Source organism: Diaporthe amygdali (assembly GCF_026229845.1).
Source record: "Diaporthe amygdali strain CAA958 chromosome Unknown NODE_14_length_1008325_cov_65_372321, whole genome shotgun sequence".
Taxonomy (NCBI): domain Eukaryota; kingdom Fungi; phylum Ascomycota; class Sordariomycetes; order Diaporthales; family Diaporthaceae; genus Diaporthe; species Diaporthe amygdali.
The window spans coordinates 938,820-953,377 of record NW_026517034.1 but is presented as its reverse complement, the minus strand read 5'-3'; the positions used below and the strand labels follow the sequence as shown (position 1 = coordinate 953,377).

The 14,558-nt window shown below is 53.4% G+C and overlaps 6 protein-coding genes across 6 annotated transcripts; 4 read left to right on the top strand and 2 right to left on the bottom strand.

Moving 5' to 3' along the window:
* Nucleotides 1-451: 451 nt before the first annotated feature.
* On the top strand, nt 452-3,530 carry J7T55_003596 (uncharacterized protein; the record flags this gene model as incomplete). The annotated part of the gene is made up of 4 exons (XM_053143636.1): nt 452-643; nt 730-1,998; nt 2,512-2,536; nt 2,692-3,530. 4 exons carry the CDS (start codon nt 452-454, stop codon nt 3,528-3,530), a joined length of 2,325 nt encoding a protein of 774 aa, XP_052993845.1.
* A 314-nt stretch (nt 3,531-3,844) lies between these two features.
* On the bottom strand, nt 3,845-4,545 carry J7T55_003595 (60s ribosomal protein l38; the record flags this gene model as incomplete). The annotated part of the gene is made up of 5 exons (XM_053143635.1): nt 3,845-3,897; nt 3,959-4,087; nt 4,169-4,202; nt 4,266-4,375; nt 4,497-4,545. 5 exons carry the CDS (start codon nt 4,543-4,545, stop codon nt 3,845-3,847), a joined length of 375 nt encoding a protein of 124 aa, XP_052993844.1.
* A 347-nt stretch (nt 4,546-4,892) lies between these two features.
* J7T55_003594 (uncharacterized protein) lies at nt 4,893-5,369 on the top strand (the record flags this gene model as incomplete). Its single annotated transcript, XM_053143634.1, has 4 exons — nt 4,893-4,928; nt 4,989-5,001; nt 5,093-5,223; nt 5,277-5,369. 4 exons carry the CDS (start codon nt 4,893-4,895, stop codon nt 5,367-5,369), a joined length of 273 nt encoding a protein of 90 aa, XP_052993843.1.
* Nucleotides 5,370-6,206: 837 nt separating this feature from the next.
* J7T55_003593 (caax prenyl protease 1) lies at nt 6,207-9,734 on the top strand (the record flags this gene model as incomplete). Its single annotated transcript, XM_053143632.1, has 4 exons — nt 6,207-7,528; nt 7,646-7,817; nt 8,320-9,249; nt 9,309-9,734. The coding sequence occupies 4 exons, from the start codon at nt 6,207-6,209 to the stop codon at nt 9,732-9,734; spliced, it is 2,850 nt and encodes a 949-aa protein (XP_052993842.1).
* Nucleotides 9,735-10,174: 440 nt separating this feature from the next.
* J7T55_003592 (caax prenyl protease 1) lies at nt 10,175-10,672 on the top strand (the record flags this gene model as incomplete). The annotated part of the gene is made up of 2 exons (XM_053143631.1): nt 10,175-10,248; nt 10,312-10,672. 2 exons carry the CDS (start codon nt 10,175-10,177, stop codon nt 10,670-10,672), a joined length of 435 nt encoding a protein of 144 aa, XP_052993841.1.
* A 623-nt stretch (nt 10,673-11,295) lies between these two features.
* On the bottom strand, nt 11,296-14,243 carry J7T55_003591 (beta-glucosidase 1; the record flags this gene model as incomplete). Its single annotated transcript, XM_053143630.1, has 5 exons — nt 11,296-12,052; nt 12,110-13,325; nt 13,376-13,482; nt 13,561-13,861; nt 13,991-14,243. 5 exons carry the CDS (start codon nt 14,241-14,243, stop codon nt 11,296-11,298), a joined length of 2,634 nt encoding a protein of 877 aa, XP_052993840.1.
* Between the last annotated feature and the right edge of the window lie 315 nt (nt 14,244-14,558).

The following is a 14,558-nucleotide window of genomic DNA, read 5'->3' as shown; positions in this document are numbered from 1 at the left end:
GATGGCCTGGATAGGTAATTGTCTAATTTACAGCTCCTCCGTGTACGCAGACCGGGGGGCTGTCAACGCTCCCACCACCATGGCTTGAATCGAGGACGGGAAGCCCAACGCATTGCACTGGCACTGCCATCCGGCTATGATGTTTGGTCTCGTCCCTTCTCTCCCTCAATTTCCCTTTTCGACCAACGGTTCGGAGTTCCCCCAGGCTCGAACCATCTATCTATCTAGATCTTGACGCCTCGACCCACGTTCAAGGACCCCGACTCAACTTTGGCTTTTCTATACCCACCGAACAACACTACTCTCCACAACGTTCGAGATCCACATCCACGTCGACGGTCCACCTACCCTACACGTCCAGATCGGTCAAGGCCACCCAGCCGGCCTCAAGTCTTGCTCAATCGCCCGCGAGGTGCATTGCGAGAGCTCGACAAAACATCAATTTACAGCCATGGCGTCTACCAATGGCACTCACAACGGCAACGGCAATGGCGTGGTCCAGCCTCAAACCAACGGCAACGGCAACAAGGCGCACCTCAAGAAGGCGTCCCGCAAGCTGTCCAGCCCAATGATGCCAGCCTTCATGGTCTCCGCTCCCGGCAAGGTCATTGTTTTCGGCGAGCATGCTGTTGTCCACGGAAAGGTGAGCGCTTGAGCCTGATCTGGATGTTAATGCGCCGTGCGCGCAGAGTCATCGTGTGTCCACCGCTGACCATTCATGTCTACTAGGCGGCCATCGCTGCAGCCACTTCTCTCCGCTCATATCTCTTGGTCACGACGTTGTCGAAATCGAAACGCACCGTGTCCTTGATCTTCCCCGACGTGGACATGTCGCACACGTGGGACATCGACGAACTGCCGTGGTCCACATTCTCGCACCCGTCCAAGAAGAAGTACTACTACGACCTCGTCACCAGTCTCGACCCCGACCTGATTGCTGCGATCCAGCCTCACTTGACCGATATCTCCCCTGATAAGGACGACGCTGTGCGCAAGATCCACCGAAATTCTGCGCTTGCATTCCTCTACATTTTCCTCTCTCTGGGCAACCAATCGTTCCCTGGCTGCTCATACACACTACGATCTACCATACCAATTGGCGCTGGTCTTGGAAGCAGCGGCTCAATTGCAGTATGTCTCGCCGCTGCTCTGCTCCTACAATTACGAGCCCTCTCCGGGCCGCACCCTGATCAGCCCGAAGAGGAAGCTCGTCTACAAGTAGAGAGGATCAACAGGTGGGCATTCGTGGGTGAAATGGCCATTCACGGGAACCCATCTGGCGTCGACAACACAGTGTCCACGCAAGGAAAGGCAGTTGTGTTCCAGCGGACAGACTACAGCAAGGCGCCGTCTGTGCGACCGCTGTGGGACTTCCCGGAGCTGCCCCTGCTGCTGGTGAACACCAAGCAGTCGCGCTCCACGGCGCATGAGGTGGCAAAGGTCGCAAAGCTCAAAGACACGCACCCCAAGCTCGTTGGCGGCATTCTGGACACCATTGACAAGATTACGAAGACAGCAGAAGGTCTGATAGAAGAGGACGACTTCGAAAGCAAGGACTTGGAGAGTCTGCGCAAGCTCGGCGAGCTGATGACTGTCAACCACGGGCAGCTGTTGTCACTCGGCGTCTCACACCCGAGACTAGAGAGGATACGCGCCTTGGTCGACCACGAAGATATTGGCTGGACAAAATTGACAGGAGCTGGTGGTGGGGGCTGCTCAATCACACTTTTACGGCCCGATACTCCACGTGAGAAGCTCGAGCGACTGGAGGGGCAGTTAGAAGAGGAGGGATACGAGAAATTTGAGACAACACTGGGTGGTGATGGTGTCGGCGTCCTCTTCCCCGCGGTTATCAAGAACGGCATGGACGAGGATGAGGATGGCGGCATGGAGATCGACCTGGACATGTTCCTCAATGTCGAGGGCAACGAGGGAGTTGAAAAGCTTGTTGGGGTCCACGGGGGTGCAGGCGAGAGGGAAGGATGGAAGTTCTGGAGGGTAGAGTCGCACTAAGTCCAGGGTGTTCGGAGCGCTGACACAGGCAACTGTCAGCTAAACAACGTGCCTCAACGATTTTAAGTTCATGTCAGGCGTCCAGTAAAGCGACTGGGCTGAAGACGTATAATATTTATCGTGGCTTCTATCTTAGCTGTGTACATTATCTGTTCACCTATGACAGTACACTAATTTTATTAGACGAGCGCATGAGCAAGCGGGCAGATTTTTGCAGGACAATAATGGGAATTTCAAAATCTTGAGCATCCAAGCACTTGAGCCTGCCTTTATTGCATGCTTACCACCGTCCGTAGACGGTACTGTGGAGTGAATCACAGTTCAAGACATGTTGGGTTACAACTCGACATGTTGTATTCGCTCAATCAAATCCCAATCCATCGGTTACTTGCTGGAGTGTCTGGGCAATGGAAAGCACGCTTCACCGGCACCATCGAACAGAGCTAACTCTGACCTACCTGAGTCTCCCTAACCGTGAGATGCCCTTCTCACTCCTAGGTGCGTGATTGCTTGATAAATGATTGTAAGCAAAGACGAGAACCCGTGAGGTTCCGATTGAAATTACTAAGTCTCGGGTCTACATTCGCATTCCGAGTGATGGCACTTGTCAGATGATGCTATTTCTTTCCTCCTAATCGGACTTGACGGTGATCTAGCACCGTGCTGACCCGTAAACAGCCGGCGATCTAATACGGGCAAACAGCCAGCCGCTGGTACATATCTACAGGAACAACTCTCTCAACTCCACACAGAATTTCGGTGTACCAATTACCCAATCAATCAGCTGCTCACTTGAGGCAGGCCAACTCCACAATCACCTTACTCACTCGTCAATGGCTATCACCGAGATAGGCATCATCGAATGCTCCCCTTCGTCACCCCTTGATGCCCTCAGAAACATCTTTACCAAAGACAATGAAGTCATCAACACTTGGGCCTCATCTAAGCCTGACCTCAACTTCGAGGGGACCTGGCTCTTCGAGCAGGTCGAGAACCCATCCGTCATCATGATGGCCGCGAAATGGAAAGACATCGGGGCGCACGGAGTGTGGATCACAAGTGAAGAGCACGCACGTGTGCTGGGTCTCATCGTGCCACATCTGGCCATGGATGGCGGGAAGCCAAAGGGTGACCTATGGTATCTCCAGGCGGATGTGATTACTTCTGCAGCGGAGAGTTGCGAAGATGAGATGCGGAGCACCATTCCACTCCTAGATAGCCCTGTCATTAGTGTTGGTCGTCATTTCGTGGCTACCGATCGCAGAGATGAGTTCTCGAGAAAGTTCCAAGAGGTCAGAGGGCTCCTTGAGTGCTTCGCGGAACCATTTGCGGTCAGGGGATCGTGGAGGATAGGTGTCGAGGATGTGTCGCGGGATCTCGAGTTTGTCGTTATCAGCGGATGGCCGAGTGTCGAGAAGCATGGGCAATTCGCCGAGCACGAGAGCTTTGCGAAGTACAGAGAGTTATTGGGGTTTGCCACCGGTTCCGAGGTTCGACATTATCGGAGAGTCGTGTAGATGGTGTTTGGCGAGGAGCTATGGGATTGTTATACGCTGATCCTGTGGTCAATGTGTGTCGATTCGTTCAACTGGTACCGCATCACTCTCATCTCAATATTGAACCGGTTCAACGAAGAGGTGACTTCAGACAGCCTCCAATGTGTGGCTTTGGTGAGCTTCAATTTGCAAGGTATCCCTAGACGCCCAGTAATGAATCCCTTTCGTCCAGACCCGGACGAGATGGCCCTTGATGCCTTGTTTCAGACGCCATCGACTTTTGCTTCCTCGAATCCCTTCGCTCAACCCGTCGCTCCCGGACCTAAACAGCGAACTTATGCGGACTTGACCTTCTTCTCACGCTTGGTCACCTCCTTGATCTGCAGGTCTGTATTCGGTGTGTTAGCCTGTTGCTGTCCTCGTGATCGTATGTGCTGGGAGAGTCGTACTAGGGGGCAGCGATTGCTTGAGCTTCTCGGCCTTCTCGGCGTCCTTCAGGGCCAGCGTGTACAGGTGCTTGGAGCATCGGACCTTGAACTTGATCAAAGAGGTCTTCTTGTTCTTCTTGATCCGGGCGGCTGGAGTAATTCGAGAATTGTTAGAGTGCTGTTTTCTTCCATTTGCTCAAGTTTCTTTCGTCGATTGCGATCGGAACATACAGGAGGCATCCTTCCGCCGGCAGACCTCGATGAACTGTTTTTGACATTTGTTAGCCGCATTGAAAAACAGCACCTCCCACGGGATCTCAATCTATACCTTCTTGATGTCGCTGATCTCCTGGGCCATTTTGACTGATTTTTTGACAGTGATTACTTGGAGGGCTGTCCGGGATTGAGAGTTGTCGTCGCGTCGGGTGTTAAGGTGAGCTGGAGTGGAATTTTGCAAAATGTGTGCGGAAAGGCGAACAGGGGTACCAGCGTGCAAAATCGACGGAGGGGGGGTCGGGCTCTTTGCGCATGTACCCAAGTACCTTGACTCCAAACTAACCCACCTCGGCCAAGGTAGCCTCCGCCAGGTGGGCAGGAGCGACCTCCATTGTGGCTGACGTGGCGCAGTTCCCGAACTGGAAGAGCTTCGTCACCTCTACACCTCTTTCGCTGCTTTCACGATCATCACTTGCTGTTCACTCGTAGGCTCTCCAAGGTTCAAAGTTGAAACTGAAAGATAAGTACAGGTGTCCATTACATGTTTCTGTAATCCTACAGTCGGTCTGGCCCACAGAGCGCGTCCTATAAATCTAAGTTTCACCACGCTGCATCGCGGCACCTTCCATATCACTTACACGCCTATCGATACGCACCCATTTCATCACCATCCGCAGTTGCTACTCACCACCGTTATCATCTGATATACCCAGAGACTTTCTTTCAGTGAAAAATCAAAATGCCAACTCCACTAGATAACGCGATGAAGTCCAAGGTCAGTCCACGTTGCTCATGCCGCGGGCCTCAGGGAACCATATCAGCTGACAATTTCCAGAATATGTTCTTGGGTAAGCTGAGTCGAGCCTCGAGTGCTACGACCTTACCATGCGTCCTGAACATACATGAGTCGGAAGATACTGACAAGCGCCATCTGCATAGCCTTCACCGGCTTGATCACAGCTGTCGGAGTCTGGTCAATCTGGGGCGGGGACATGTTTCCCCAATCAGAAGATCCAAAAGGTGAACCCGAGACGTGGACGAGAGAAGAAATGAGGAGATGGCTGGCTGCAGTAAGTGTATCCCTCGTATCACTGCTACGACCCTGTTCATTGACTGTGAATAGCGAGACCTCCATCCACAAGACGGTGACACAAGGGACCAGCTTCTTGAGAGAGTCAAGGCCAATCTCCGAATCCCGCGGAAGGCGAACCCTTGAACACATGAGTGACCTCGGGAGAAGCAATCAGGAGGCTCAGGCTTCCACGGAGGACTCTCTCTAATCATCGCCAGGGTGAACGTGCAAGGAACTCCGGTTGCCTGCTGTAACCCAGTCCTCGTGTGACTCGGGGTCGTTGAATATTGGACCTGCAAAGCTCTGCCGCATTCTTCTTGTTCGACACTTACTTACTCTCATTGTAACTGTCTCTGGATTTATAGCTGGACAGCTGGTAAATGAGTCGATGCTGCTGCGGACGGCACTTCCCTAAGTACGTACTCGTGTCACAGTTCTAATTAGTCTGACGACTGTTGTACATGTGAATTTGCCTGCTCCAATAGCTTCCAAAATGAATAAGGCACGTGTTTTTTATGTTTCTTTTGTCTTGAGTGGTGTCCTTTATCGAAAAGGAGCTGCTCTTCAGGCAGTCCTCCCAAAGTCATGATTTTCCAAAATTCTATCAACATCAACAGGTAGATAAACTACGAATCAATTACTTCTTCACATTCAACTCGAATAGACTCATAATAATCTATGTCAGGGGATAGTCTTGGCTGAACAAACGTTCACTCGGGTAAAGGTGTTTTCTATGCTGGTTTATAACAGATATCTTTCCGTATGTAGAAAGGAGCTCCGGCCTGCCTCCACCCTGTAAGCCACGACACGCGCCACACCCAGTGACGCGACTCCTTGTCGACCTAAAGATTTGACTGGACTGCTTCTGGGCGTCTCAACTCCATCCCACTTTCATTACATTATTTGCATGCATTGTCTTGCGGATTTCAAGACGTGTCACTTCATTTTGAAGCTGCAAGCCTGCATCTCACCGTGAGCAAGATGCATTCCCTGTCACCGGAGCTCTGGCACATGGTTGCCAGTTATCTCAGCATCGAGGACGCAAAACAGCTGCGACTAGCCAGCAGATTCTTTGCAGACATCGCGGGGGCGCACATCCTTCCAATTGTCACATTTCATATGAACGAGGATGATCTCTCGCGACTTAGAAGTATTGCTGGCAATGGCGTCCTGGCACCCAACGTCAAGTCCCTCACTTATTTCACACGGGCATACGAAAGCCCTGCCGTGCCACTTGAAGAATTCACAAGACACCACGAAACATCGGTCAAGGTCGATCGGCTGACATTCGGAGAGGGTTTCCTGCGAGCTGACCCTGTTGACGATCGGACGATGGAGGTTGAGTACGAGAAGTATAAGCTCATGGTCGATGCGCAAGATCGTATCAGAGATGGCATGACGGATCTCGCATGTCTCAAAGACACGGTGGCGAAGTTTACGGGCTTGAAGCAAGTGATAATGTCGTCGGGCAACGTATTTTATGAAGGCTGCGCGCATGGGAAGCTGTCGCCGTTTCTGGGTACTGTTCCGCCGCCCACCCAATGGCCACGACCTGAGGGTGTCAGGCACCTTGAAGTCATACTTGAAGCGCTGGTACACAACAATCACTCAGTCGACAGTCTATGCGCAGGTACATTGGACTGGAGGTTTTTCGACAAGAGCCCAACGGAGCTAGCCCGCTTGTTCCAACCCGTACTCAACGCGGTGCAACTTGAGCTCGAACTTTGCTTGGATTTGGACGAAAATGGCAATGATATCTTAGGAGATACTGAAAAGTGCCGCCAGTCTATGGAACGAGGCAAATTAAGGGGTGTGCTGAAGACTATGAAAAAGCTCGATACCCTTCGCGTCGTATTCCATGGCGACCTGGGTATGCAGGCTTGTCCAGCCTTGCTCAAGGATGTCATTGATCCAAGTCATCATTGGCCAAATTTAACCTATCTGGAGCTTTGCAAGGTTGAGTGCGATAGACACTCGCTGATGCAACTTTTGGAACTGCACAAAGATACCCTTCAAGGTCTCTGTCTGTCAGAAATTGACCTGGGTGAAACCTCATGGAAGAAGCTGCTGCCAGACATCCGCAACAACTTGGACTTGGAAGATGTATGCATTTGTGGCACCCTGGCAGGCCGGCCAGAAGACACAACAGACGAGATGCGATGGGAAACGTGGGACTTGTCCATGGTTGGAGTCTGGGAAAATGATATGAGGGCTTCCATCAATTGCTACTGCCGGAACAATGGCAGAGATTACCCAGACGAGCTCCCACTCACGGAGGAGGTCGTGCAAAAGTACTTTGAACGGTACGTAAGATGCCACGTAAAATGCAGCGAAGCGGAGGATGTGGAGTCTACACGCCAGGCTGAGGAAGACATGCGTCGCCGTCAGCGTGAGGCTGGGCTCATCCCCCTCATTGACAGTGAAAGTGATAGTGGCAGTGAAGGCAGCGGAATATCCTTGGGGGACTACTTTTGGGATGAGGATGAGGATGAGGATGAAGATGAAGATGACGATGACAATGACGATGACGATGACGATGAGAGGCTATCTGTGGTGGAGGGTTTCCCGGAACGCAACGAAACTGAGAATAGTGTTGATTGACGTCTATATGGGAATATAATCATAAATAACGTGGCGATTCAAGAAGGCCATTCGGGATGCAATTTGTGGTGCTTGCACTCGAGGAATCGAGAACAGAGAACGCCAGGTCCACCTTGGGCAGCCCTCGGCCCAATGAAACAGCCCGAGACGCACGGGGCACCCGGGCTGGGGCCAAGAATAGGTACCAAGGTACCTATGTAGCCTGGGAGCTTCACAGTCAGCGACTGACCCGAGGAACAGCTTGTCCTCGCAGCCCACCTAAGCAATTAAACCGTACTTCTGTTCCCTCGCGGCTCTGCGTCACTCTTTCTTTCTTCCTTCCACACACACCCGTCCGACAGCCCCGTATACGTGGGATGTGGACGTGACTGAGACTTTTCCCTATTCTTCCAACCTTTGCGACATCTGCGCAAAGTGATTCGCGATGGATTTCTTACAAGTATGGTATTCCACGCCCACTGCACTTACAGCACGCTAACGTATTGTTCCCCAGCGCCTGGCCAGATTCCTGGACCGGCCTCTCTTCCCCTGGAAGAAGCTGATCATCGGCTTTTCGGTTGCGCAATATCTCTTCGAGGGCTTCCTCTCACTTCGTCAATACCAGGTCTTGAAGAAGACAAAGCCACCAAAGGTTCTGGAACACGAGATATCGCAGGAGACATACGACAAGAGTCAAGCATACGGACGCGCCAAAGCCAAGTTTCAACTCGTCAACGGTATCTGGGGCCAGGTCACGAACATCGCATTCATCCACTTCGACGTCCTCCCCAAGATCTGGTCATGGACTGGTGACCTGCTCCTTCGATTCGCGCCTGCTCGTTTCTCCGGTGAAATCTCCCACTCGATCGCTTTCGTACTGGCCTTCACGGTAATCCACCAGCTTTTGTCCCTGCCGGCCTCGGTCTACAATACGTTTGTCTTGGAAGAGAAGTTTGGGTTCAACAAACAGACTCCCCAGCTCTTCGTCACTGATCTGATCAAGTCACTGGGTCTGACTGTCGTCCTGACGCCTCCCATCCTCGCTGCATTCCTCGCCATCATCCAGAAGACGGGCGACAAGTTCTTCTACTACCTATGGATGTTTGGCGCTGGCCTGCAGGTTGTCATGATCACTATCTGGCCAATCGTCATTATGCCCCTGTTCAACAAGCTCACTCCCTTGGAACCCGGAAAATTGAAGACTGGGGTCGAGGCTCTCGCCGCCAAGCTGAAGTTCCCTCTCAACGAGCTGTACGTCATTGATGGCAGTAAGCGGAGTGCTCACAGCAACGCATATTTCTTTGGCATGCCTTGGAAGAAGCACATTGTTATCTATGATACCCTGATTGAAAAGAGCGAAACTCAAGAGGTTGTCGCTGTCCTGGCGCATGAGTTAGGCCACTGGAGTCTAGGTCACACTACGAGACTGTTTGGCATTTCTCAGGTAAGAACTTGAAGGCATCCGTCCCTGATTAAAAGACAATTTGAGGCTGACAGTGATAGTTCCACTTCTTCTACATCTTCTCACTGTTCTCTGTGTTCATCAACAACCAGTCCCTTTACGCCGACTTTGGATTCAACGCTGTGAAGCCCATCATCGTTGGCTTCATCCTCTTCTCTGATGTCTTGGCCCCCATGGATGTGTTCATCAAGCTGGGCATGAACGTTCTGAGCCGTCGATATGAGTTCCAAGCTGACGCCTTCGCGTGCGATCTTGGATACTCTGCGGAACTCGCCAAGTCGCTCATCAAGCTACAGATCCAAAACCTGAGCACCATGGATGCGGACCCGATGTTTGCGAGCTACCACTTCTCGCACCCAATTCTGTCGGAGAGACTCAAGGCGCTCAATTGGCAACCAACAACTAAGGTCGCGGTTGTAGATGAGAAAGACGGTGTCGCTAAGGCGACTGGCAGAGATGAATTGTGATAGACGAGGTTCAGGGTAGCTAGTATCTAGAAATCCAGAAAGAAGTAGTGAAATATATGCTGTTGAAAATGCACAGTTCTAGTTCCGATATGTTTGGTGATAAACTCGCATCAAAGGCCGCAAGACAAAAAAAGCATTCATTATACACCTGCTCAAAACAATGTCTTCAAGGGTGAGCCCAGGTGCCGGAAGCCACTGTGTTTGGCGCTTGGGGGGAGGAGGGTGTGTGGTTTGCACCCTAACCCTACCTAGATACGTAGAATTTGGCACGGCGAATATTCACTGAAGCATCATCGAGCCGTTGGATCAGGAACCCAAGACACGCGGAAGAGTGACGGCCTTGTGAAAGCCTACACGACAATTCTGGGTACTCTCGCGAGACAGCAGCTTACCAGTCCAGCCAGCCTTCTGGCCTACCCATCCATTGGAGGACTGTGACAATGTCGCGGCTCTTCGCCCAGTCTGCGCTTCGCGCAGCTGTCCGCGACGTCGCACGACAACCGACCTTGACGAGGTTCGCTCAATGACGCTCCCCCTCCCCAGCGCGCAGCTTGACTGACAAAACGGTCACTCCCAGGTCCTTCTCGTCCCTCCCAGCCCTGCGCCCAGGCCTGTCCGCACAGCCTAGCCTCTTCGCACGGAGGCCCGCCGCCGGTCTCCTCGCGCCCAGCGCCTTCACACCCACCACAACAGCAACGACAGACGCAGTAGGAGCAACGGCGGACGTCGTGCCCCGGGCTGCCATCACATCACACCCGGCGCTCGCCGGCGTCGGCTCGCAGATCCGCTGCGGGCCCCGGCGGTACATGAACATGAACCGGCCGTCGCGGCTGATCCGCATGCGCAGGCACGGGTTCCTGAGCCGCGTGCGCACCAGGAGCGGGCGGAAGATGCTGCAGAGGAGGAAGACCAAGGGGAGGAAGATGCTGAGTGCTTGAGGGGGGTGGGGGCATTTCAGTTGGGCCGGTGAGCCGGTTCAGCAGCTGGCATGGCTGGTGGTCACAAATCTAGGACACCCACCTGGCCCGGTTCTCAAAGGGGCACGTATTTGCGGACGAGGGTGTGTACGCGCTGGCATCTTCTAGAGGTAGTCACAGGTGCCTGGGTCATTCTGGGGCACTCGATTCCCTGCATGAGAGCTCCTTCCTGGAAGCATAGAGCATGGCAGGAGCTCAACTAGCATCGCCGGGACAGTCAGGTAGATGTCGTGGGAGCGAAAAAGACTGCTCCGTGTACACAATTGTTACCAATACCATGTCAATCACCTGGTGCATCGAACTCATATTGCTAGGCGACTGCTGTGGGACTACACGTGAAATAAATTGCGAAACAAGTCTTAGGACGGCGTCACCAAGCACAGACCGGTGCTCACGCTGTTTGGGTGCTCGGGAGGCTTAACAGCCGTTCACGTTCGTAGGAGACTCATCATATACTTCGTAATAGAATTGTGCGCGCTAGAAGACATTACACGGTGTACATTACAAGTAGCAGATATCGCCTAAGATATCTGTGTACATCCAACAATCTCGCAAAGATTATTGCAATATTAAAACGCTGGTAATCATACTGGAGCCGTCAATCCCTCCGAGCACTTCAGCGTGCTCGCATCACAAGCCAGGAACAGCGCATCGCTCGACTCGCCGATCCAGATCTTGTACGCTCCGTCGACGACAGGGACCACCCAATTCTGCTGCACGACATCCCATACGCTGACGTCCTTCCGCGTGAGCGTCAGCGTAACCACCTGGCTGGCACCCGGGGCGATGGTATCCGTCTTCTCAAAGTCCCTGAGCTGGACGATGGGCGAGTCGTAGCCGCTGTTGTCGGGGAACTGCACGTACGCCTGCGCGACGGCCTTGCCGGAGAAGTTGCGAGCGCCGGTGTTGGTCACTGTCACGCTGATGGTGTACGCCGTGTCCCAAAGGGCATCGTTACCGCCCAGGCCGCCACCCGCGGCCGGGCCTGGCTTTTGAGTGCTCGAGTACCCGTCTGGGTAGGGGTAGCCGGCGTTTTCTCCGCTCTCGACCGCGGCTCCGGTGGCGGCTGCAGAGTTGGCGTCTGATTCGGACAGCCAGGGGTAGAGGTATCGCCAGACTGTTGAGAAACCAGAGGGCTGGTATGCTTCCGATGCGACCGGGATTGTCGTGTTGTAATCAGGTAGTCCAGACTTAGCCGACCGCGCGGGTGGGACGCTGGTGAGCTGGGTCACCTTGGTGATCGTCGCGTCCGTGTACGTGAAGTTTGTATACGAGAGCCCATGGCCGAAGGCGAATCGCGGCTTCGTACCCGCAGAATTGAGATATTTGTAGTCAATGTAGCTATAAGCAGTTAGCGGTCAGTTGTTCGAATGAGAGGGGCCAGTGACGCCGACTTACAGTCCCTCGGTATAGGTATCCTGGATCTGGCCGACTGCAAATCCCGTCAGGCTCACACTCGCCGGGTAATCACTTTCTGCCTTAGGAATAGTATATGGCAGATGCCCACTGGGGGAGACGCTTCCGAACAAGACGTTGGTCAAGGACTCTCCAGCCTCCTGGCCAGGCAAGTGAGCGACGAGAACGGCCTTGACAGAGGCCAACTCAATCCATGGTTCCATGACAATAGGACCAACAGTGTGAACAACAACGACTACGTTGCTGTATTTTGCCGCGGCATCCTGGACCAACTTGTCGCCGTTGTGCCATGCGGCCAACCCGGAGCTGCTCCGGTCTCCAGCGTTGCCCTCGACAGTGATGGAGTTCTCGCCAGCGTCTGAAGTGATGAACACAATAGCAACGTCGTCGGCACCCGGTGTAGGGATGCTGGGGAAGGAATCGGTGTTGTAGGAAGTCACGTTGGCAGCGTTGGCTCGGATGGCGGTCAGCGGGTCGTCGAAGGTCTCATAGTTAGCGGTGCCACTGCCCCACCCCATTCCTAAAGTTCCCTTGTTGCAGCTCCGGTCAGAGCAAGCGTTCGCCCCGTCCGGATTGACGGCCTGATCCGTGCCGAAGAGCGACAGAGTTGTGGACTTGGAGAGCGGGAGGAGATCGCCGTCGTTCTTCAGGAGAGCGATTGCGTCCTGGGCGACTTGTCGAGCGACGGTGGCATGGTTAGCTCGCACGTCAACAAACTGGTTGACGACACCAGATGGGCTGAATAGTGCGCCAGGGTGAAGGGGCCCGGTTGCTGTGGTTGTGTATGAACTGAAGTTCGGCTCCGGGTAGTCGGCGTCCTGTCCCAGGTGATACCAGGCCGCGACGATTCTTGTAGCTGCGTCATCAAGTCTGTCCACGGGCATAGAGCCGTTCAGAACAGCTCGGCTCATCTCGTACATCCAGTATGATGTTCCGAGCAGAGGGACCATTGTGTCTCCAGGCATGGCCATGTCCAACCCCGCGAGGGCTGAGGGGACTCCGGATATTTGCGCCAACCAGTCTGACATGAGGAATCCTTGGAATCCAAGCTCATCCTTGAGCAGATTGTTGTTCAGGTAGCTGTTCTGAGTGGCTGCAGAGCCATTCACGGCGTTATAAGCACCCATGACCGACGAGGCCCCGGCTCGAATACCCTCGGCAAATGGCCACAGATAGAGCTCATGCATAGTCCGGTCATCTATAAAAGTGAGCTTGGAGGCTACGTATCGAGGAGTGATTAGAACTAACCAATGTTGGCACTGTAGGCAGGCTGAAAAGGGTTATACATGCGCCACATCTCTTGCTCGTTTCCGACAAGATGCTTGATGGTCGCCATAACACCTTGTTCTTGAACACTGCAAGAATATAGCAGTCAGCCAAACATGGTCCATGGACATCGAGAGTAGGATCGGCTCTGAGTCTGTAAAACTCACCCTTGAATCGTATATTTTGCGCCAACTGCTTCCAACACGGGATCGGCCCCAAAGCCCTCCCAGCTGCGTCCGTCACGGGGTTTCCGGCCGAGAGGACCAACGGTAGGACCAAGGTAGATGTTGGCACCTTTACCTCGGAACTCCTCACCGAGAGCCACACCACGCTGGTAAATCAGGTTCTTATCCCAAGTCGCGCCAGTCGTTATGCCGGCAGGAAACGCCGTAACATTATCTGTGCTGCGCACACCCAAAGCCGAATCCTGGAGGCACAGCTGGGGGAAGCCCACTCGTGGCGCACTTCCTGTCATTCCAACGCAAACACTGTATGGTCAGCTCGAATCTTCTGGTGCTTCTGTCTTCGGTACACTTACTCTGTGTAATGTCAGTTATTCTGAATGATGGAGAGGCATCTGCGGTGAGGACGACTTACCCATAAAGATACCGGTTCCAGCTGTAATGTTGGCCTTCTCAGCCAGAGTCATAGTGTCGACCAAGGCTTTGGCTTTCTGGACACTTTCGCTCCAGCTTGGTATCCAACCCGTGTAAGGGGCTGGATAATAAGGAGCCGCAACATAGCCAGCAGGGACATCGTCACGCTTGCCAATGGCCGCGCCCTGGGACAGTCCGGTGAGCAGACTCGTCACTACGAGCCCAGAGGACAAGGAGACATTGATAGGTGCCATCACGCTTGCAGCAAAGAAGAGATGACTGTTGGTCTCAACCTACCGTTGCTCGAGCCGGAGGGAATGGCACAGCGTGGGAAGACGCAAGGGAGGCATCCCTCGCTTACTGCCATTGCGATTCGGCCGAGAGGCCATTTATATTTATTATTCACTTGAGAAAGTGACGTCGGGATCCGAGGACCACCATGCCCGCTCAGGGATGGTGATATGGGTCCTGAACATATGGTTCTGGACAGGAGACAAGTGAATCTAGGCCCGATGTGGTCCATTATACTGGGTAGCCAAGCGCTTGGGGTCCATCAGAATTTCGAACAA